Genomic DNA, 23,729 nt, shown 5'->3' on the forward strand with positions numbered 1-23,729 from the left:
CAGAAGGCTGAAAAGGAGTACCCAAAAATGCAGCAGGAAAATAAAGCAAATGTGGTACCATCCTGAAATTTGAGTAAAGGTATTTGCAGGAGGAAGGAATGTGCCAAATGATGATGACAGGTCAACAAAATGAGGTCTGAGAGGAAAATGACAGTTAACTTAGCAACATAGACATCACTGTTGATTTTGAAAAAGAGTTTTCATGGTGTGGTAGGGGCAGAAAAAAAAAACAAGCTAAACATCTGATGAGAGAGAATTTATGGGAGAATGAGATGTGAGAAACTAAAGATAAAAAATAATTTTGTTGCTAAGGGATCAAGAAAAGATGAGTGAGGGGTACTACTGTTTAAGAAAAGCAGTGCCTTTTATATGACCCAGAATATCCCATTTTGTATTAAACTTAATTTTGCACAAGTCTGTGTCTACACTGATAAACCAGTTACCCACTTAAGGGCAAGAACTGTATCATGCAGCTTCTACAACCAACTGTGACTGTGAACAAGTGACTTCATACTATTAAGGGATTTCAGTTTCCTTTTTTTTTTTTTTTTTTTTTTGTACAATACTGGGAGAGTCTAGATATCTGGTAATTTTGAACACCCATTTTAGTTCTAACACTTCATTATTCTGTAGCCTCCCCAAGGCCTATGAATAGTGTTTTAGGAACTGAGAACAAAAATCACATTAAGGCTACATTTAAAAAAGAAGTCTCATCAAATTTTTATATAGTTTATTGAAAGCAGTATGTAAAAACTTCAGATATTCATAACAACTTGGAAATTTTATAAAGTCTTCCAAAAATTCAATTATACTTCTTATACTTTACTAATTAAAGGTTTAAAAAAAGAGAAAACCTATATTAATATTCTAGAAACATTTCTTTATCTTATAGCAGTAGACTATTTAAGCAAATGGACTTTTAGCACAAGTCCAAAAAAGTTAATCTTAAAATACACCAAAACTCCATGCTCTGAAAAAAAGACAAGCCTCTTATTTTAAACTAGCCTGATTTAGACTATCTATTTTATTTGATATTTATTATTTATCTATAAAACAAATTAAAGGCTCTATTTAAAAGCAGATTAATAAAGAGATTATTAGTATTATGGTTTTCTCATAAATAAATGCACTCAATGGAAATTCATCATTGCCTGTAGGTTGATGACTTACTACTTGGCTTGACTTTTTGCTGTGGGCCTGAACCACAGAATGCTTAGCCCCAAAGATTAAAACCCAGCAAAAAGGAAAACGAAAACTACTTAGCTATTATTCTTGTGCTTTAATAAAAGGAAGAACCACATATAAAGAGAAAAGCAGAGGAATTTTAGGATATGTTCCAGAAATAAGAACTTCAATTTCTCTTAATTACACTGCTGGTCAAAATAGGGAAATGAAGAAACTATCATTAGCAACTAGCTATGCAAATCCACAAAAACTGACCTAAATTGCTTATTATAGCGCCAGGACACATAATGTATTCTCAAACACCTATCAAAAAAGGGGAGGATAAACAAACATACTAATAGTACTATCTATCCTTGGCAATGAAATGAAATTACCGACGAACACAACTTGTATGACTCTTAAAAAGCATTATGGTGAGTGAAAGAAGCTATTGTCAATGGCCGTATGATCCCATTTATATGACATGTCGAAGAGACAAGACTGTAATGTTGGAGAACAGGTCAGTACTTGTAGGGGTGTGGGTCGGGGGAGGGTGTGATCAACTGTAGAGACAGCATGAGGGAGTTCTGAGGGGTGATGGAATTGTTCTATATTCTGATTATGGTGATGGCTACACAAATTTGCACATCTGATTCCCCAACTCAAGAATGAAATCTTTTTTAAAGGAATTTCTCATAAATTCTACCTCTATTCCTATTAGGAAAAAAACTTCAATGGCCTACCAGTACCCACAGAACAAATTCCAATACAAGATATTTTTGCAACTTGACTTTGGTCTACCTTATTACAGCCTCACCTGTGACCATTCCAAACCTTCCAACATCCACTCCACAATCTAGCTTTGCTCAATTTATTAATCTGGAGTATGTCATGCTTTCTCACACCACATTTGCTGGCCTTCCCCATCTGGTGAATCTCCTGCAAAGCCCTCCTCTCCTCCACCATTAAAAAGAACTGGTCACTTCCTCCTTTGTGCTCCCACAGTATTTTGTGAGTGATCTAACAGATAAATGAACCACACTGTTTACCCATTCATACATATATTTATGCAGTCCTACAATATGCAACATGCTGTAGGTTTGGGAGACCCAAAAGTGAACTGATTTCCTTCATAATTCCTCCTGCCATCTCTGCTGGAATATCTGGTGAAGACAGTCTTCTTATGTTTTGTGGTTTTATCTTTTTTTTTTTTTTACCATTTATTTACATGTCTCATTGGTCATTTATTGCTGCCAGATAGCGTTCCTGGCCCACAATAGTTGTTTAATAAATATTTGCTGAATGAAAACATTTGGAAGTTCAACTAAATATTGACTCAATGATAAATCTGCTTTTTTCTCTTCCACGCAATCCAAGCCATTCTCAGGTCATTTCTGTAAGGCTAAATTACACAAAATGCAAGGCCCCTTTCTAACTTTCCTGAACAGTCCAATTCCTATGAATAGGCTGGTCAGGCTGGGTCTGGCAGCCCTGTTTAAGGATCAAGCCCAGAGCATTTGTTAACAGAGAACAGCTTCTGGATTAGTCCCAGTGCTTACACCTGAACATCTCATCATGTTAACAGATCACAAATAAAACTAGAGACAGAGAGAGGAAAGAACAAAGAAGAAAACTCCCACTAGATTAGGACCGATTATCCAGTTGTGGCCCTTTCAACATATGGTCTCTGTCCCTTTCAGGCTTTTACTTACAAGGCTTCTTGTCTATAAACTTCTTCAATTAGAAGCAAGCCCGTAAACAGTTCAATAAAAAGGAATGTTCAAATAAGATATTTAGACTATAGGCTTTACTTATTCATGTTTCATAACACCATACAGATGAACAATTAATGACTTCTTTGAATTCCTAATTTATTATCAACACAAAAGACACATTTCAGCTACAGCCAAACTGCTCTGCTGCTCTTCTTCCTACTTGAAATCATATCACTGGTACAAGTGAAACTTTAAAATTTAAAAGTATTTTAGATCTACCATCATTTCAGAAACTATTTCTTGGACCTATATGATGCTCTAAGTATTTTAACATTCTCAAATTTCTATCTCCTAGTCTCACTTCTGTACCACAGATTCTTCTATCCAACTTGACAACTCCATTCCAATGTCTGATCATTTTCTCAGACTTAACATATCCAAACCTGAATTCCTGATCTTCCCTCCAAAACCTACTCTACCCAGTCATCTTGGTGGCTATTCAATACTTCCAGGCGCTCAGACCAAAAAACTTTGGCTCTTGTCTGACATATACATACCCAAGCTGTCAGGAAACCCTGTTGGTTTATCTTCTAAGCATACATAGACCCCTATCACCACTCAACTTCATTGTTCCCATCATGTTTCAAGCCACTGTCATCTTTTACCTGCATCATTGCAGTCATCTAAGTAGCCTTCCTGTTTCCATTCTTCTCTATCTACAGTCCACTCTCAAAGCAGCAATCAGAAGTAATCCATTTAAGAAGGGAAGTCAGACCATATCACACTCCTGCTTCAAAATCCTCCTATAGCTCCTCTTTTCACACACACAAAAAATGTCTTTGAAACTGCTTATAAGGACTGCAAGACCTTACCCAACCCCAGCGTCTTCCTACTTCCTGCTTGCTCTCCGTCTTCTAGGCACACTGACCTCTCCTTGCTATCCCAAGAACACATCAAGCATTCTTCCCTCCAGGTCTTTGCACAGCCTGTTCTCACTGCTTAGGAAGCTTTCCTGCTAGATACCCAGGTAGCTAACGCTTTACCTCCTGTGGTAAACTGCTGCAGTAACAGCTATTAATTTGTTCATACTCCTCTGTGTGACACATGGCTGACTGCCTCTTCTCCCGTTAGAAGGCGGAGTCTCCTTTTCCATCGCTTAAAACAAGAGTTGGGCAAGTGATTTGCTGTGGCCAATGGATTAATAACAAATAAAACACAAGCAGAGGCTTGAAAAGTTTAGGCACACAGGGGCTTACCCTCTCTTGCTGCTGGGATCCCTTCTGCCATCATGAGAGTATGAGAGCCACACAAAGAGGCCCCAGTTGTGTGAGTGAAGCCACCCTACAATATGTATCCAGCCCCCGCTGAGTCAGCTCTAAAGAATCACCCAGTCAACCCACAGAACCATAAAAATAATAATATATCATAATATAAGCAATATATATTATAATGTAAGTGACACATACAGTTGCTCAAAAATTATAACTTGCTCATTTAAAGCAGTGATTTGAAACCATTCTCCTTCTAGAATCCTACACCCTTTCTATAACATCTCAAACTTTTAAAACCTCATAAATACTTTGAACTTTAGAATTCTGTTTTAAGTTAAAATAAAATGTTTAAAGTAAAAAAGATTCATGAATTTAATTTGACGTAAGTTTTACCTCAAAAGAAAAAAAAAGTAAACAAATACTGAAACATGCTAAAGAATTTAGATGGAAATGTACTAACGCTTGCAATTTACTTGGCTGCAATTTACTTTTCCCTGGAAGGACAAATGTGTGCTAAAGCAAATATTGTAAAATGTTCATGGTAAAGTCTAGATGGCTGGTTTATGAGTGTTCATTGTAAAATTTCAGCTTTGCTATATGCTTGAAAACTTTCATAATAAAATGTGGGAGGAAAGAGAAAAACTATTATTAATGGAACCAAACAGAGAAATAGAAAAATGGGCACTGGGCATGAATAGGCACTTTACAAAACATGGCCAAACATGAGAGAAGATAAGATGTTCAAAGATGTTCTTTCTCACAGCCTCTGAGCAGAAAAACAATACCGCTTTTTACCTATTAAGACAGCAAAGAGTAAAATGATTAGAGAAGGTAAAGGGGAAATAAATGGTCTCGCACTCTATTCACGAGCATAAAAGAATATTCCAGGAGGCAATTTCACAACCAAAAGGCCTTTATGTATCTTTTCAGTCCTGTAATTTATTCTAACAGAACAAATATACATGCAAAGAAAAATTCAGTACCACTGTTCAAAACAGTAAAAAGCTGAACACAAACTATTATTTAAATCAGATGTTACAGAAACCATATCTCATAATAGCCATATTATTCCGCTATTAAGAATGATTATCTATACAAAATGGTAAAGCTATGGAAAACTCTCCAGAATATATCTAACTGCAGTATGCAAGGTAGAAAACAGTATGTATCACTGCACAATGGACATCTGTATATACATGTGTGGTCCACATTTCAATATCTGAGGTATTGATCAAGTGAAAGTTTATAGTCCTTAATGCTGGTTAGTAAAATTGTTATGATATGTATTATTCGCCTGTGTTATTCGGTATTTAAGTAGCTTCTATGTGCCTGGCACTGTAGACTCAGGATCTCAGGTAAACAATTCAGACACAGTCCTTGATCACCTATGAAGGAAATCAACAAAGAGACAGAAAGGGTGACCAAGAAAACCTAGTTTAGGTAGGGAAGGCCTCCCTGAAAATGTGACAGCTGCTTTGAGACCTGAATGATAAAGGCAGCAGGCAGTTGTGAAAAAGAATACTATCAGCAGAGGAAGTTGTAGGAGCAAACAAAGGCAAGGCGGCAGGAGGAAGCGCCAGGGCTCTCTTGGTTCAGGGAGGGATGAAGTAGGAAAAGGGGCTTGAGAAGTTCTTATACTGAACATGTGTCACTTTTACAACTAGGAGAAAAGATCAAACTGGTTTCATCCTAAAAAACAAAAAACCTTTACCACTACCCCAATCATACAAAACTTTGAAAATCTTTCCTTGCTAAGTGCTTGGCATACATATCTCACTTAATCCTCATGACAGAGCTATTAAAAAGCCCTCAGAAGACTTCACAAAGTGGAACATTCTTGGGACAATGATTCTCCAAAACCAGTCCGTACGACAGATGCATGAGAATCATCTGGACATACACACACAGTGCATGTGCGCGCGTGCGCACACACACACACGCACACAACCTGAGTCCTATACCAAGGATTCAAGTTAGTAGGGCTTAAGTGGACCCAGGATTCCCTATTTTTTACTGCTCAGGTGACCAGAAATTAGCATAGCGACAATCAGACCTTTGTACCTCAACAGGCCTGACTGCACCTGTGTGTACACAGTCCCAGAATACCATATCTAGATTAAGTCAGTGGGATCATATTTGTATTCAGTAGATCCTACTTAGGGAATCAGCAAGGTGTGTAATATAGTTTTCATATATTTCATACATTTAAAGAAGATATTTTTCAAATTCAAGCTTTTCCTTAAAAAACAAAACAAAACAAAAGACAAACTCCACGATTCAATACCCAATTGTCACACCCTCCCCACTGGATCTACCATCCTTTCTCATGCCCTTCACAGCCAACCTTCCTCAAAGATTTGTCTATGCTCCAATTCCTCATTTCCCACTTCTTCTTGGACTCATTCTAATCTAGTCTAATCTAATCCTGCCTCTACTATGCCATTAAATCCGTTCTGACTAAAGTCAACTACCACTCAGGGCTAAACCAATGAACACTTTCAGAATTTATTTTGTTAGACCTAATAAATGCTCTTTCCTGGTTTTCCCCCAATTCCACACTACTTTTCTGCAGTCTTCTCTGCCCCACCTCCTCTACCTCACCACTGAATGCCAGACATCCTAAAAGTTCTGTTGAAAACCCTCTTCTCACTTGACTCTCCCTGGGCAAACTCATCCACTTCTAGGGTTTCAACTGCCAACTCAGAGTATAAAGGTGAAAATCACCTCTGCTCAATTACCTTTGATAATTTCCTTAAACTTACCTTTTAAGTACATTTTACCATATTAACAGACCACATTGGCAATCGATACATCATCTGAATAGATATAATTGAACCATTTTTCTCTCTGACTTTCAAGCACCAGATTCAGTAGGTAATTTGTATTTAAAGGCCACACTGAACAAAAAGATATATATTTTTTCAACTTACTTCCTCTCCATTCCATCTCCATACTCCCTAGCTGAAAACGTGTGCTCATCCTGTTTAAGATAAAATTCAAAATCCTTAACATGACCTACAATGCCTTATATGATCTGATACTTGCCATCCTCACCTCCCAACACATTTCACTACATTACAGCCCTAGGGCCTTCTTCCATTTCCCACAGTGTACCTTTTCTTTCCTTCTTTGGAATATTTCCAAAATGCTACTCCCTCAGCCTCCCATCACTTTGCATTTTCCCCTTTCTCCTAGCCAATGCTTCCTCATCCTTACAAATCCTATTTAAATGTCACTATCTTGGGGAAACCTTTTCAATATGGCCCTTTCTACCTACTCTGCTAGGGGTCTCCCTGTTCCACATATAACACTCAAATGCACTTTTTATTTGTTCAATCAACGTCTGTCTCTCCCACTAAGACGTAAGCTTCCCAAGGACCTTACCTGCTTTTCTCATTGTTACATCCTGAGCACCTAGCACCTGAATACTGACTGAATTAGTAACTTCAGTCTCATCACAGATTCTTTTTACTCCCTTACAATCTGCATATCCACATATAAATTCAGGTTTGTCTTTGTAAAAAAAACTGTAGCAAAATATGTTAAGTTTTACCACCTTAACCACTTAAAGTGGATAGTCCAGTGGTAGTAAGTACAGTCATACTGCTGTGCAACCAATCTCCAGAATCTGTTTCCCCTTGCAAAACTGAAACACTATACCCATTAAACAACTCCCCATTCCCTCCCCTCCAGCCCCCAGCAGTCACCATTCTACTTCTGTCTCTATGATTCTGACCATCCTAGGAAGCAAATGTTAAGTAGAACCATGCAGTATTTGTCTTTTTGTAACTGGTTTATTTCACTTAGTATGATGGCCTCCAGGTTCATTCATATTGTACCAAGTGTCAAAATTTCTCTCTTTTTTAAGGCTGAAAAATATTCCACTCTATTTTGTTTCTTCATTTATCCATTGATGGACACTTGGGTTACTTTCACCTTTTCACTACTGTGAATAATGCTGCTATGAACATGGATATACAATCTCTTTGAGACTCTGCTTTTAATTCTTTGAGGTATATAGCTAGAAATGCAATTGCTAGATCATATGGTAATGATTTCTAATTTTTTGAGGAACTGCCATACTGTTTTCCATAGTGGCTGTACCATTTTACATTCCCATGAATAGTACACAAGGGCTCCCCTGTCTCCACATTCTCACCAACACCGGTTTTTATCTTGTTTTGTTGATAGCAGCCATTCTAATGAGTGTGAGGTGGCAGATTTGCTTTTGTTTGTAAGTGCTTTCTTTTTCCTACAAACATGTGGTTAAAAAGCCCTCTTAAAATATGGTCCATGAACTAGCAAAAGACAATTCTAGAAGGTACTGAAAATGGCAAAGAAGAAACAGTCTTTCAAAGCAGGACTTTAAGGGACAATAAAATTGTGGTTCATGTGAAATGACAAAAAAACCCAAAGCCAAAACAAAACAAAAAAAAAACAACCCTAGAGAGAACAAATAAAGGAAAGACATTCCCACTCATATCTGAAATTTCCTGATGCCATCTGCCTGCTTAAAGTTTTGAATTCCTTAAGCCTACCTTCTGCCTTACAATCTGGATACTTCCCTTCTCCCCTACCTGCCATCATGTGCTAGGACGATTCTTTCCTTTCTACTTCAGCTCTGCAACTGGGTCAGTGCCTGCCCTGCTCAGTGGGTGACTAAATGGCAGGGCCCCATCCTTCCCAGTTAACAGGGTCATCTGGGTCCCTTGGCATAAGAGGGTATCAGTGATACACACAGACGTTAGGAAAGCAAATCCCATTACAACCTTAAAAGCTTGAATTAAATGTTTAATGAAATCTGGAAACAGATAAAAAGTTTCACAAAAAGCAATATAACACAGCCTGAATCAGAAATGCACTGTTGTCTTGGGATTTTGAATCCAAAAGAAACTTTAACTAAATTAAAAGATTAAGTTACAAAGAAAGATTTAAGACTATCTAAAGACTATTTCTGGATCTAGAAGTCACTAGCTAAGTACATTCCCAGAGACTGAAAGTAAAGCAAAAAAGAAGTTTCAAATGAAAAGTATCTATTTAACAGTGAATAGTTTGCATTCAAAAATTAAAAGATCTTTTAAAATTTGTACATACACACCCAACACATACACAAGACTTAGGAAACAGTGGTCATAGCTTTATCAAAATTCAAGTCATCTATGCTGGAATTATTTTTCAAAGAACAAAATGTTTTATATTTACAGTTGATAAAGTGAACCCATGTGTAAAAAGTAAAACAGAATGCTATCATTAACCCTAAAGCAATCACCATTCTAGAATTAAAAGGCAGATACTGTGTGATTGTTTCTTAAGTGTAGGCTAAATATTAAGCTAAAAGTTTCTTTATATAAAGTCAATGTCATTTATAGTTTTAAAACGATATGATAATGAAATCGTCAAAGAAGGTTAGAAAACACAAATGTATCTCCATCTTTATTGGCTCTTTATCTCAATACTTAAGAAAGGAGCAAACAGACCATGAAGTACTTTGAAAGTTACTTTCCTTAAATAATACTGTTTTTTATATGGCAATGTACCTAGTGGACCTAGATGAATATTTGCATTTTCACCATTCATAGTCCACTTCACTTAAAATTACACAGTATACATCAACTGTAGAATATAAGGTATACATGTAGCAAAAAAAAAGTTTAGAAAAGTCAACCACAATCCCATCTATTTACCATGAAAATGTTAAATAAAACCAAACACTAGAAGTATATCATCATGTTTGTCATGCTACAGTTTTGAGAAAAACTAACTCAGAGAAATATCTGAATACTTAAAATCATGAACATCATATTTGAAAATCTCTCCATTATCAAAGTGTAAGGTCCCTGAAGTGAAGTATCAGGTAACGTGAGGGGGAAGGGGTTCAGTTGATGTGTCATCTATTCTCTTCCTCAGCCTGGATATCACATTCAGACAGAACACATGACTGCAACCTCAGAATGAGGCTTCAGCCCACTTCTGCTTTACTGCTAACACAAATTTTAAGCTACCACACCCCTCCAGACACTTCAGGGAAAACAAGCGTGTAAGTCATTTACAACATCAGGCTCATCTGCTGGGAAAGTTTTATTTTGCAGAGTTCTAGGCAGAACCATTTCCTGAGTTGCAGAGAGCAAACAATTCTTTCATAACCACCATTTCATTTTTATTCCAGCTCGTTTACCAGTTGAATTTGTGAGCAGACTGCCCTTCTAAATAAATAACAATAAAATCCAAATTATTTACATAAATACAATTAAGGCAGTTCACCAAAGCATGGAGAATTTCTAACAATAAAATCCAACCTTACCAAAAATGGGAAGGAAAGGCCATTTTCACTTAAGGGGAAAAAAGTGAAGAAAGAATTGTTAAGAAATACAACTCTCAAGGACAGTATCATACATACTATAAAACAGGGTTAAAAGAAGTAGAAGAAAAAAATACCATTTTACCACAGGCATACGTGCCACAATGTTTTTAAAAACACCCTCTTTGATATGCAATTTCTAGAGAAAGAAGCATGCCATCTAAAAAGCATTCATGAGTTTCTTCGCAATATTTTGAAGCATTAATTGTATTTTAGATTCCATTTATTTAAAAGCCTGAGATACAGTTCAGGAAACAAACTAATTTCAATTTTCTGTTTAATGAGCATAATCACATATACCAACGTGGAAGAACCACAATCACAATCACAATAGTAGGTTTCAAATGAATGAAGTTTTATTATAATTCTTGAGAACTTTAGTACAGTTATATTGCCCACAGGGTGGCAGTCTCATAGTCTTCACTCAGAATTCAGTGAACAATTTCAGTGTTCAAAAAGACACACAAACATAAAACAATAAAAAGAAAAGAGAAAAAAAGAACAAATTAAACATGCACATACACTCACAAGTGGGTGATAATAATTTACTGTCTGATCAACCCTAGGAGGAAAATTGTCCTCTCCAAAAAAAAAAAAAAAATTAAAATTAAAATTAAAATTAAATAAATAAATAAATCTATGCTTCAAAACTTCCCTAGTTCTTTGAGGGGTACTTACTTCCTAACATCTTGAACTTTTCCTTCAAGGTACCTCTTCTATCCAATCCTTTCTATTCTGCTGCTACCACCCTATTTAGGGAGCTACTAGAGGCAAGGAGAGCTGTTAGATTATTACTGTACTGCAAGAACCCCCAACCCTGGTCAAGGTGGACCCTACAAACACAGTCCTTCCATCCCCCAGTTCATCCTGCACACTAGTGACAAATTAATTTCATTAAAACACTTACCCTATTACCAGAAATTCTTCTCCTGGCTCAGTAAACTCCTTATTCCCAAATTTAAGGATCTACACAATCAGGACCTTCCAAAGTCTCCTATCTTAATGCTCTGCAGGAATCAAGGGGCTTTGCAAAATCATCTTCACTCTGAATATACCTTACAACTTCCTGTTTATCATTTATTCATTCATTCAAATATTTTCTGAATGCTCACTGTGTGCCAAGCACTGCTCCAAGTGCTGACGATACAGTGCGGGGTAAGTCGCAGTTTCTGCTCCGAAGATATCCCCCTGACTGGACAGTCTTGGGTTAAGAGCTGCTGTGGGAAGGGGGATAAGCCCCCAGGTACTTCCAGGTCTCTGCAGGGAGGGGTACAGCTCCTCCCAAGTGGGAGCCATCAGAAGCATGCTAGGGGTTGGGGGGTGGGTGGTGATAAGACACCATAGGACATCTGCCAGCACCGACACTGTCTGCTACAGACTAACCTATTTTTGCAGCCTTCTACTATACTAGTACTAGTACAATCACTACTGGCCCATCTCTAAGCTACCGGTAATCTCAGCTCAGCCAAAATGTGCCAGTAACCGTTATCGGTCCTCTGCTTCTACCTGCTTCCTTCTTACCGCCTTGCCTCCCACAACAGCATCCTCACCAGCAAAAGCCTAACCAGCCTTCCAAGTCCATCTCAAATGTTGCCTCCCAGAGGACTTTCCCCATTACTTTCACACAAATTGAGATGTGATATCTTAGAGACCTTCAAACTCGTGTAACCCTTGGCTTAGTCTCCTCCAAGCATTTACCACACTATGCACCGTATCCTAATTATCTGTATACTTTAACCTCCTTCATCAGTTATTTACTGAGTTCCTGCTACCTTCCCGGACTATCTAGGAGCCAGAGCTGCAGTGTTACATCATTCCTTTATTATTTTATATATTTAACATACAAATGACAAATGTAAAATTTAGACAAAACATTCTATACACTTTTAATTGCTTCGATCTTTTTTAAACAGGTTTTCTGAGATATAGATTACATACCATAAAGTTCACCCATACAAAGATCAGAATTTAGTGGGTTTTTTTTTTCATATTTACAGAGTTGTGCAACCGTCATCATAACCTAATTTTAGGGCATTTTAATCACCTTAAAAAGAAACTTTTGCACTTACATTAGTAGTCACTTCCCATCCCCTTGTGCTCCACTCCCTCCCAATCCTAGGCAACCATATTGATCCTCTTTCTCTATAGATGTGCATTCTGGGCATTTCATATAAATGGAATCATAAAAAATGTGGTCTTTTGAGCCTGGTTTCTTTCACTTAGCAGAATGCTGTTGAGATTCACCCATGTTGTGGTATATATCAGTACTTCGTTTCTTTTTACTGCCAAATAATATTTGATTGTACGGATACACCACATTCTATTCATTTATGCATCAGCTGATAAACATTTGGGTTGTTTCCACTTTCTGCTTATAAATAATGCTCCTATAAACATTTACGTACAAGTTTTTGTGTGAACATATGTTTTGATTTCTCTTGGGTGTATATCTAGGAGTGAAACTGCTGGGTCATAGGTAAACTCAGCATTTAACATTTTCAAGGAACTGCCAAACTGTTTTCCAAAGTGACTGCATCAGTTTACATTTCCACCAGAAATGTATGAGGAGTCCAACTTTTCCACTATTGTTTGAATCTTACAGAACAAGAATGACCTCACTATACAATACCCTTACCCTCACAGAATTTACATTCTAGTGGAATAAGACAAGAAATAAACAGGAACAAATATACATGTTAATTTCAGATACTAAGAAAAAGGAGAAAATAAAACAGCATTAAGGTGCCCAGAAAGTAATCAGAAGAAAAGGGAGTCTCTAGTTAGAGCAGTCAGAAAAGGCTCTCTGGGAAGGTAACATTGACCTGAGTGAGATGTGCCAAGCTAGAGGGGGAATACTCTAGGTGGTGGAAACAGCAAGATGTAAAACTGAGAAAAGAACAAGTTTGGCATGTTCAAGAAACAAAAAGGAAGAAGTCAGTGTGGCTAAAGCACGATGAAGAGGCAGAGGAGACAGGAGATGACACTTAGGATGTAAGCCAGTCTGGGGAAGCCAGACAATGCTGGGCCTTACAGACCATGGTAAGGTCTCTGGATTTTTAAATGGCATCATTTTTTAATCCTTATATATCTTGAAATACAAATGTTCACCCATGTAAATATTTACTGAACTGTCGTGTATCTTCTGATTGGATCTAACAGCAGCAAATATTAAAGAGACTATCTGACAGGTCCTCCTGCACCTTCACAAGGCTGCTGGGCAGGACCAGTGGGACAGGGCTCAATATTGGAAGAAAAGCCGCAGTATTTAGTGGTGGAATTTGCCACCTAGAGACTGTCTGGTCCATGCATGGGTGGGCCATAAGTGGTCTCAGAGACATGAAGGCTTTCAACCTCTTTTAAAAGGAAAAAAGAAAAAGATTCCAAATGTCATTCCGGAAAAGAGAAGTTTTTTAGAGCAATGAAAATACTTAGTATGACATCATAACGATGGTTATCTATGACATTATACTTTTGTCCAAACTAAGGTGAACTGTGGACTTTGGTGACTATGATGTGTCAAAGTACGTTCATCCTTAGTTTAGAAAAAAAAAAAGTACCATTCTGGTAAATAAAAATTAAAAAACAGCATATATGCTTATATGTGGAGAGGGGGTATACGGGAAATTTCTGTACCTTCTATCAATTTTGTTGTAAACCTAAAACTGCTCCCCCAAAAAGTCTTAAAAATAAGAAAACTCAGAGTAAACATTTTGGGCAAAACTTTGGTTTCAGTTATATACATATATATGTGTGTGTTTGTTGGATTGTGATGTAAAATGTATTTTTTAGTTCAAAAAAGTTTGCAAGCCACTGTAGTTAAGTTACGCTGGCAAATAAAAATAAAAATTAACCTCAAAAAAAAAACCACAACTATTTGAGGGAAGTGGGTCTAGCTCAGTGGTAGAGCACATGCTTAGCATACATAAACCTCCATCAAAATAAGAGCGAGAATATTTGGGAAAATTCACACCATTTGATTTTTTTGCGGCCCAAGAGAGAACACGTAAAACATGAAAACCAATGGTGTTTTGGTAACAAGGCATAAGTATATGAATGAATCCTTACAAATTTATCACCTAGTCTTAACCAATTTAAAGTGTATGCCTCACTGACAGTAAGTAGCAGCTCTGTTTTAGAGTATTAAGGTCATTTTCAGTAAGTATTGTTGCAGGTCATTCTCATAACTTAAATCTAGATTTCATTCTTTTACATTTACTTCTAATTGATTTTCTCCGTTCTATTAATTAAAAATTAACACCCAACTGCTAAACATAAAACTTATCAGGTATAAAAAATATTCTACATGTTTCTGTACTGTTTGATTCAAAAACAAGAAAGTTTTCATATATTATACTGTATTTGTTTTTTTTCCCAAAAAGTGTTTTTAAAACTCTAGTGACATAAAACTCCCGTGACATAAAACTCCCTTGAGAAAACAACTTGTCGCCTAGTAAAAATTTATCAAGTTGAAATTCCTTTCTACGGTCCCAACTTGATCCCCATGGTCTCCTTCCAGGCAGGGTGCTCCTGCTGAACCAGACTACTTGCCAGCCTCATACTCATTCCCCCCACCTCAGCTTTATGATACACATTCTCCACTAGCAGAAATCCAACCTGATCGTCAAGGACCAGGGCAAATACTTCCCTCCTAGTTCTCTTTCCTGATTTCTCACCTCTGTGCTCCTGCAGTAATTCTGCAATTCAGATGCTGCCCTATCCAATTCCTATATAAGTCTGCTCTGTGGACAGAGATATTGTCACCAACTGGTTCTCTCAGTATATCCTCAAGGATATATAAAGCTATTGCAATTATACCAGGTGTCAGTGGAAAATCACATCCATTTGAGCACATTTGGTACAGTATACCAAGTCATTACAAAAAGCAAGGTCAGGAGAGAAGCTCTCTCTGGAGACAAAGCAGAGGGGTCTTTCCTTCCTTCCAAATTGGGGCCTAATTCTTTAGTAAATGGTTTTTGAACATGAAACATGACACAATCCCATTCTTCATTTAAATGAAGCTTTTCCACTTTTATTACCTATACAAGAATTGCTCAACAATTCTTGCAACTCTTAAGTCTGTGAGTGATATGAATTATCAAGAATTTATGGCTCTAAACCCAGAGCACAGAGGTGAAAGATCTACACAAACTCATACAGCTAATCACAGGGGCCAAAATATGGTTCCACTCAATATTCTATCCCCAACCTCCTAACCCAAAGAACGTGAACATCAGTTAACTTTCAAAAGCATCTGATAGGGCTTGGACGAGCAGAAACATTCAAATATTTGACTTAATGAAGATGACTTCATGTATTTTTAGTTGTGGAAATTTATTTACAATATGAAAGGAATTCATCCTTAATCATGCAGACCACATTAACAGATTATTTCAAAACTCACTGCGCAGTTAAAACTACCAAGTACAGTTTGGGAACGCACCTACTAACTACATCTCCTGCTCTTAGTAATGGCACTGACCAGAAACCCATTCACAAGAGCCACTTTTTCCTTCTTCATTTGTTCCCAAAGGCCCAACAGACTAAACATTACAGCCCACCCTGTTATCTAATTTCAGTTCGCATTTAAGATAACGCTTTTGTCTCATTTACAGCTCACATGCTGCTGACACAGCTGCCCCTTCTTTGTAATAAACACAGGGCTTCTATATTTAAAAATACAGTGAAACTTTGTTATAACATCCCCTCCCCAGTCTCTGGCCAGTTTTCTCGCTTCCAAGCCCCACCTCCACCCCAGGATTTTCTGACAGCGACGCTCAAAACGTTTGTTAGACCCTTAGTCAAATTTTTTCTTTAAAGACGTCTCATCACAGTGGTATTTTTCTTCTCCACAGAGTGTGTGCATGTTTGCATGTTTGCGTGCGTGCGTGCGTGCGTGCGTGCGTGTGTGTGTGTGTGTGTGTGTTGGGGGGGGGGGAGAACGGGACGGATGCCCTTCCCCAGAGGCCTTCCCAAGCAAAAGCCCTCAAATCTGTGGCTCTCTTTCAGTGAGTCTGGGGTACTTTTTGTGAACCACGGCCAGCGCCGCCGATGTCAAGTTGGGAAGACCTCGCGCCGGCCTCGGGACGGGGCGAGGGAGCCCTGGGCGGACACGCGGCCGGTCGGGGGGCCAGGAAAGCGCGCCCGCGGGCAGCGGGGATCTCGGGCCCGCCCTCGGAGCCCCCCCCCCCCCACCACCACGCCTGGCGGGCTGCTTTGTGTCCGGCGGGGTGGGGGGGTTTCTCGTAAACGCCCGGCCGAGAGATAACGAGGGCTGCAAGCCGGGCGCCGGCTCCCGGGCGTCCAGGGCAGGGGGCAAACACGCCCCGCGTCGCTTGGGACAGTCAGAGGGGGGCGGCCGAGGAGGAGGGTGTGGGCTCGAGGGGGGCGCTGAGGGCAGATAAGGCGAGGCCGGAGTTAATCATCACCTCCCGAGCGTTTGGAAAGGGACGGCCCGGGGCCCAAGGGACGGGAGGGAGGCCCAGGGGAAAGCGAAACTCCCTTCTCCGCGGCTCAGCCCCGCCAGCCTCTTGCGGGAGCAGAGGGATCCTGAGCGCCCCCGCCCCTCCAGCCCGCCCCGCGCAGCACTCGTGGCTCCCAGAGCCGCAGGCCAGGTCACGGCATCACTAACAACTACATTGGGACTTGTTTTCCACGAAATCACCCGGCGAAAGGGGCAGGAAAAGAGCCAGAGCCTTTGCAAATAAAATAAGTTTGTTCCCCGGTGTGGATTTCGGAAAACAAATAGACGTTCCCATACCGGGAGTCGAACCCGGGCCGCCTGGGTGAAAACCAGGAATCCTAACCGCTAGACCATATGGGAAGTGCTGCTTAAGCTGCCGGGGTGACTCACCTGACAAGCGCAAACGCCGCCGCTGCCTCCGCTCCAACACTCGCTTGCCGCCGCTGCCGCCGCTGCCGCCGCCGCCGCTTCTGCACCACCCGAGCCGCCGCCGCCGCTGCCCACGCGCTCGTGAGCGAGGGAACACGCCCGGCCCGAGCGCGCGGGCGTCCCGGGGGCGGGGCGGGGTTGCTCCGCCGCCTCAGAAAAGTTCTGAGGCAAACCCAGCGACTCGCGGCCCCCAAACCAGCCGTTTCACCTCTCTCTTTTTTTTTTTAAACTCCGCCAACGGCCCCCAGCCTACAGGTCCGGGCTGCTCCGCTGGTCAAAGTGCGTGCGGACTAGTTGGCAAAGTTGAGGGCGGCGACGTCTCTGGGAACAGCTGTTTGCGTTCGGGGCGGAGGCGGCGCGCGAGCTCCTTGGCCACGAGCCAGCGAGCCTAGAAGAAGGGTGGAGGTTCTGGGTCTCAGGCAGAGAGAGACAGAGAGGAGGAGAGAGAAAGCGGGATGACGCGGGAACGTGAGGCCTGAGCTTCCCGTCTTTCAACTCAAGTCCCGTCGCGCTTTCGCCCCTTCTCGGCGACCTCAACCCCTTTATAGCGACCCCACCTCTCCGGAGCCGGGAGTACCGCCCCTGGAGGGGGAGGGGAAGGGGACGGGAAGGAGATTGCGAACGCGGATTGAGTCGTCTGGGCACCCGTAGTTGGGAACCGTGGAACACTGGTCCCCGGGAAGGAGGGAGGTGTCCGTGCTCCGAGGCTCTGGTGGGCCTCGCTGCAGGCCGGGCCCTGACTTGCCTCGCGTGGGGAAGGCGACCCTGAGCCGGACGCAGGGGTGACCGGCGGAGCGGCTGGCCCAGTCATGTGAGTCGGGTCTCAGCCTCTAAACAACGAGGTGTTGTTTCGCCGGGCGGCCCCTTCCCTGCCGGGTTTCTCCCTCCGCCGCCACCCCTCTCCCCCAGCCCTCAGCCAGGGGCGTGTCGGACGCTCCCTTAACTCGCTCGGGACCGGCAGCCGACCGGCGGGGCTGGTTCTCTGGACGGGATGGAACTGCTACCCCGCAGAGCGCCCCGGGGGTTTGGAGCACGGGCTCCGGGAGGAAGGGAGGCTGGCGGCCCTTGGAGGTTGGACGGCCGCCCGCGAAGTGCTCCTTTCACCTACACGGTCGGGGGCCACGAGCACCCTTTTCGTTTTTGTAGCGCTGGAACCCTGGGGTGTTGTGAAATTTCAGGGTTGGACGGCGGCCACCGCTACCTCCTCCGCCTATTAGAAGCGGCCAGCCGTGGTTAGCATATGACTTCTCTTTTTTATTTTCTTCTTTTTGGCCTTGCCTGCTGAGAGGTCCTTTGACTTCTCCAACTCTTTCTTGCCGTGAAGCTCAGAACAAATTGTATTGACTGATAGTCTCGGCCAGAGGAGTCTTGTGCTTTGTTCTTTTGGTGGAAATGGATTTAAAGCAAAGTTTATGAGTCTCTTCATGCTTCTATTACAGTAACCTCCTAAAATGCCAGAAAGGAATGAAAAGGATAATCTTCTCCAAGATGTTCCTTATTTCTTCACGCGGATGACAGTAACAAATGAGAATTTTTTTAAGCTTATTTTATTTGAGGGAGTTTTAAGCCCGGTGCAGACTTTTTCTGTTCTACCGGCAACAATTTTCAGTTGCTTGCTTTTAATCAGCTAAATAATAAAGCAGGGAGCTGTGTATAACAACAAAAAATTCGGTAGCAGAGGCTTATATTTCAGGCTCTTTAGGATGTAAATCAGGCAATAATTTACGTTTCTGAATTCTAAAGCTTAAATTTGTTTTTCCCTTTTCCAGGGCAGACTACTGGAAGTCACAACCAAAGAAATTCTGTGATTACTGCAAGTGCTGGATAGCGGACAATAGGCCTGTATGATAATTCCTCTGTTAGAGATTCTAATAATACTGTATTCATGTGAAGTATTCCTTTTTGATCTAAACTCAGAGCTTACGAAGCACTCCCATATACACTGCTCTTGATTTTTCAAAACATGAAACAGTTTCTGTTGTCTTTTCATGCCTTGTGAGAAAGCTGTGAGCCTTCTTCCTTTTCATCATCCCAAGTTTGATTATATACTAAGCCAAATTATTTCTCTGTGGCCCTTCAGTCACATTCAGTGGATTGAGTGGATAACTGCTTCATGTTTATGAAATACCTGTATTATGATAGTGCTGTTTGTAATATTGTTATATACAAAGAAAAGTAAATCAGAAAGCCCTTAATGTGTTAAAAATTATTATAGTTTTTCTCTTATGTTTTCTGCTCTAAAGATAAATATATTTGATACAGAGCTTTATATCTGTAAATGCTTAAATTTGAAATAACATCATTACCTTTGTCATGGGATATGAAAATAGCAACTTTTAAGCACATTATTACCGTATCTTTTATCCAAATTCAGCTTTTAAGACATAAAAAGCACCATTGCTTTCCCCCTCTCTCATGCATGTCATACTACTATGTATATAGTACGTTTTATATTCATGTCATTGTTATTTGGTAGAGTTGGATGCACAAAAGAATAGTAGCCCCAACTTTAATAATGTACTTCTTTGGTGGACATTTACTGACTATTGTCTGCAAGGAGTTTGAGGATATTTTTGTTTTCGGTTTTGTTTGTTATTTTGGCCTTTTGGAGTAGTTGCTAAAGTTCTTGACTATCTTGTTTGGCTTAAGCCACACTTACAAATAAATGCCACAAATTTGAAAACCTACGCAAATCACTGATAATCTCTCTGCCTTGAAGTGTCCAAGCAGTTCAGTGAAGTTTTTGAGTTATCTAGAGTGAGTAATTCCTTCTAGAATAGTCTTTCGTCCTCTCCTTGAATTGCTATTATACATTGATTTAACCTTTAACTGGAAACAAAATTAATTTATTTTCGAATGAGCATTTAATATTCTTTGTGTAGTATAACCAACGTTAGGAAACCAGTATGTAAAAAATAGAGGATGAATATTTGCATGATGAAGTCACACTTTAAAGAGGAATTCATAGTAGTATCTTAGAATAGCTCAGCTATTGTGTTAGATAAGAATTGATTGACAGAACTTATTTTGCAAAGTTTACCAGAAATTTCTTACTGCAAACAACACCACCTTTGTAATTTAGGGAGCATTTCTGGCTGTTTTAAATAGGTAATAACATTCACTCACCCACCTCTGCCCCAACCAGTTACCATCGTTCCTCATAGGTTACCACTTTTTTTATTTTCTTGTCTATCCTTCCATTGTTTCTATATGCGTTTAGATACAGATTTTTATTCCAGCGTACATAAAAGGTAAGCATACTGTTAACACTCTCCGGCAGTGTAGTTGTTTTTGTTCTTAATTGAACAGCGTACCCTGGAGCTCTCTCATGGTCAGTATGTAAGGGGCTTGTTTGTTCTCTATTACAGCAGCCTAATTCTGATAGATAGTGGGAGATTGCCCTGCATAGGAGTTTTACATTTTGTACCATTACCACATTGTATAAAAGCATTAGTTTACAATTTAGGAGGAATTTTTTAATGTCTACTTTTCTATCAATTCTGAGGAGTAAGGTTCTAAGGATCATTGTTTATTCTCCGTGTCTCTTAACCTAATGTGGCAAATGGAGGAGTATAAATTCTAGAGACTCACCCATTTTGATATTTTATGCCGAGAGGTGTTTCTTGAAGTTAAGATTTTTTTTCCCACTCTTCTTTTGGTTCCATGTCTTGTTTGAGTCCTCATTACACTCATACTCACGGGTACCTTGTATTTTTCTCCATTAATAGGGTCATCATAGTTTATTTTAAGCACCAAAGGAAACTTAGTAAGAGGGCACAATAATAAATAATGTGGTTCAGTACTTAGCATCATTTGATAAAAAGGCCAATTTGCATTAAAATTATTTTTATCTTTTCTGCCAATTGTTTCTATTTTGTTATGTTCCATTCCTATATTTACTGTTACTTTGCTGTGAACATTATGATGTATAGTTTTCCTTTGTATATTCTCTTTTTTTTTTCATTTTCAAGAGTGTTGAATTTCATGAAAGAGGAAAGAATCATAAGGAAAATGTGGCAAAGAGAATCAGTGAGGTAATTTAGTTTGTTTCTTTCTTTGCCAGTTTTTCTGTGTAAGTATCCGTCTTTTATCTAGCTTTCATTTTTATATGTGTCTTACATAGATTAAACAGAAAAGCCTGGATAAGGCAAAGGAAGAAGAAAAGGCATCAAAGGAGTTCGCTGCTATGGAGGCAGCTGCCCTGAAAGCATACCAAGAGGATTTGAAAAGGCTTGGCTTGGAGTCAGGTAAGGACTCAGCCAGCATGTTTTAAAAGTAACATCAGAGGTCATGCTCAGTGAGCTTTCATTGTTTCCATCAAGAGGTTATACACTCCATATACTCTTGTGCTTTTCCTGTGTATCACAGCCGTTTTTAGACCATGGCGCTTTGCTCATGCACTTTTGTTTTACTTTTGAATCTTCATCTTTCCATACCCCCATTCACAGCAGCCATACTACCTTGTGGTTACCTAGTCTTAGCTCTGTCTTAGATCAGTGGTTCATTTCAGAGACAGTTGAGTTCTTTAGTATTCTAATTATTTGGCTAAATGGATCTATTCATTAAAAAAATAGGCCTTGCATTATAACCACAGTTCACTTTATCCATATGGTCAAAACTATGAATCACATTTATATGGTCGAATTGTAGTGAATTAGTCTTTTGTGAACAAATTAACTGACTTCACTACTAGATGGATACCACTAGGTAGGTAAATTTTTAAATTTTTAATTGAATATATTGGATATGTACTATTGTATAAATTTAAGGTATACAGTGTGTTACCTTGATATACTTGTTACCTTTATATATTTGTAAATGATTGCCATTGTAGCAATATTTATCAATTCCACAATTACAGTACAATATCATTGTCTGTATTCATTATACTCTGCTTTAGATCTCTGGCTTATTTACTACTCATTGTATGTTTGTACCCTTAACATCAGTCTTATCCCTCCATCCCCCATCCCCTGTTAATCACCATTTTGCTTGGTTTTTCAGAGTTTGACTTTTAGATACCACATATAAGTGATATCATACAATATTTGACTTTCTCTGTCTGGCTTATTTCACTTAGCATAATGTGCTTAAGGTTCATCCATGTTGTCACAAATGGCAGGATATCCTCCTTTCTCGTGGCTGAATAATAGTCACATATATCAGGGAAGTAGTATGTCAATAAAAATATTTATGCCACGTCTTTTTTATCCATTCGACTGTTGATGGGGATTTGACTATTTCTTTATCTTAACTGTGATAACTTACCTGTGAGTAATGCTGCAATAAGCATAAATCTCTTCAAAATCCAGTTTCATTTCCTTTAGGTGTATACCCAGAAGTAAAATTGCTGGTGGTATGGTAGACCTATTTTTTAAATTTTTGAAGAACCTCTAAATTGTTTTCCATTGTGGTTGATCCACTTTACATTCCCACCAGCAGTGTATAAGGGCTCCCCTTCCACCACATCCTCGCCAGCAAGAAAGTAGATAATTTGAGGGTGTGAGGAATACTCAGTTCCAGATAAAAGGCGTTATTTAAGTGGAGTGTATCTATCCTGTCATTGAATTTAGGTAACTTCCTATAAGCATTTCTTCAGGGACAAGTCATTGTCCTTAAACCAGGCCTATAACAGCTCAGTTGTTGATCTTTTGTAGTGATTGGGGTAGTCAACATGGAATGGTATTCTTTCTCTCTAACAAATACTGCTTTCAATTAACTTTTTAAGCAGAATAATAGTTAAGTTAATTGGCATTGCCCTCATCAAGTAAGAACAGTTGTGACCAGACTTTAAAAATATATCCTGATGTTGTTAAAGGAAGGAGGGGGGAGAGTATTTCCATGAAGATAAAGCTTTATGTTTGTTTTAAGAAGAGAAAGGATGTAGGCATTCCTGCAGAATTAGAGACATATTTGAAAATTCATCTCCTCAGTTATGTAGCTTGGAAGTTTCCATTATGCTGCCCTATTAGCAAATAAATCAGTATTTTATATTTAATTGGATTTTTCCTGTCAAATGTTTTTAATGCCCTTGTTTTCTAAATAGAATATATATTCCTTTAAAAGTACCATGTATACAAAGAAGAGTTTTAAAAACTAATTCTTTTTAAGATTTCTCCAGTCATCTTTAGAATTTTTTTAATAAAGTTATATTATACATTTTTCAGCATATTTATTTACTTTTATTGTGGTATAGTTGGCTTACAATGTGTTAATTTCTGGTGTACAGCATAGTAATTCAGTTATACATATATATATTCCTTTTCATATTCTTATTCATTATAGGCTATTATAAGGTATTGAATATAGTTCCCTGTGCTATACAGTAGGAT

General features: G+C 39.4%; 2 protein-coding genes and 1 non-coding gene across 3 annotated transcripts in view; 1 reads left to right on the top strand and 2 right to left on the bottom strand.

Moving 5' to 3' along the window:
- Positions 1-17,483, bottom strand: part of ELF1 (E74 like ETS transcription factor 1) — a 91,312-nt gene extending 73,829 nt beyond the window's left edge. Inside the window, exon 1 of the mRNA XM_031466083.2 lies at positions 17,359-17,483. The gene's annotated coding sequence lies outside the window, so the exon portion shown is untranslated. The remainder of the gene's footprint in view (positions 1-17,358) is intronic.
- TRNAE-UUC (transfer RNA glutamic acid (anticodon UUC)) lies at positions 17,257-17,328 on the bottom strand. The gene has a single exon. It is a non-coding gene; the product is annotated as a tRNA-Glu (tRNA).
- Positions 17,484-18,026: 543 nt separating the features above from the next.
- The window catches only part of WBP4 (WW domain binding protein 4), a 34,684-nt gene continuing 28,981 nt past the window's right edge, over positions 18,027-23,729 (top strand). Inside the window, exons 1-4 of the mRNA XM_031466090.2 lie at positions 18,027-18,208; positions 19,167-19,239; positions 21,369-21,431; positions 21,521-21,644. Of these exons, the coding sequence (XP_031321950.1) occupies positions 18,207-18,208; positions 19,167-19,239; positions 21,369-21,431; positions 21,521-21,644 (262 nt within the window). The 5' untranslated portion in view covers positions 18,027-18,206. The remainder of the gene's footprint in view (positions 18,209-19,166; positions 19,240-21,368; positions 21,432-21,520; positions 21,645-23,729) is intronic.

Source organism: Camelus dromedarius, chromosome 13 (genome assembly GCF_036321535.1).
Source record: "Camelus dromedarius isolate mCamDro1 chromosome 13, mCamDro1.pat, whole genome shotgun sequence".
Lineage (NCBI taxonomy): Eukaryota > Metazoa > Chordata > Mammalia > Artiodactyla > Camelidae > Camelus > Camelus dromedarius.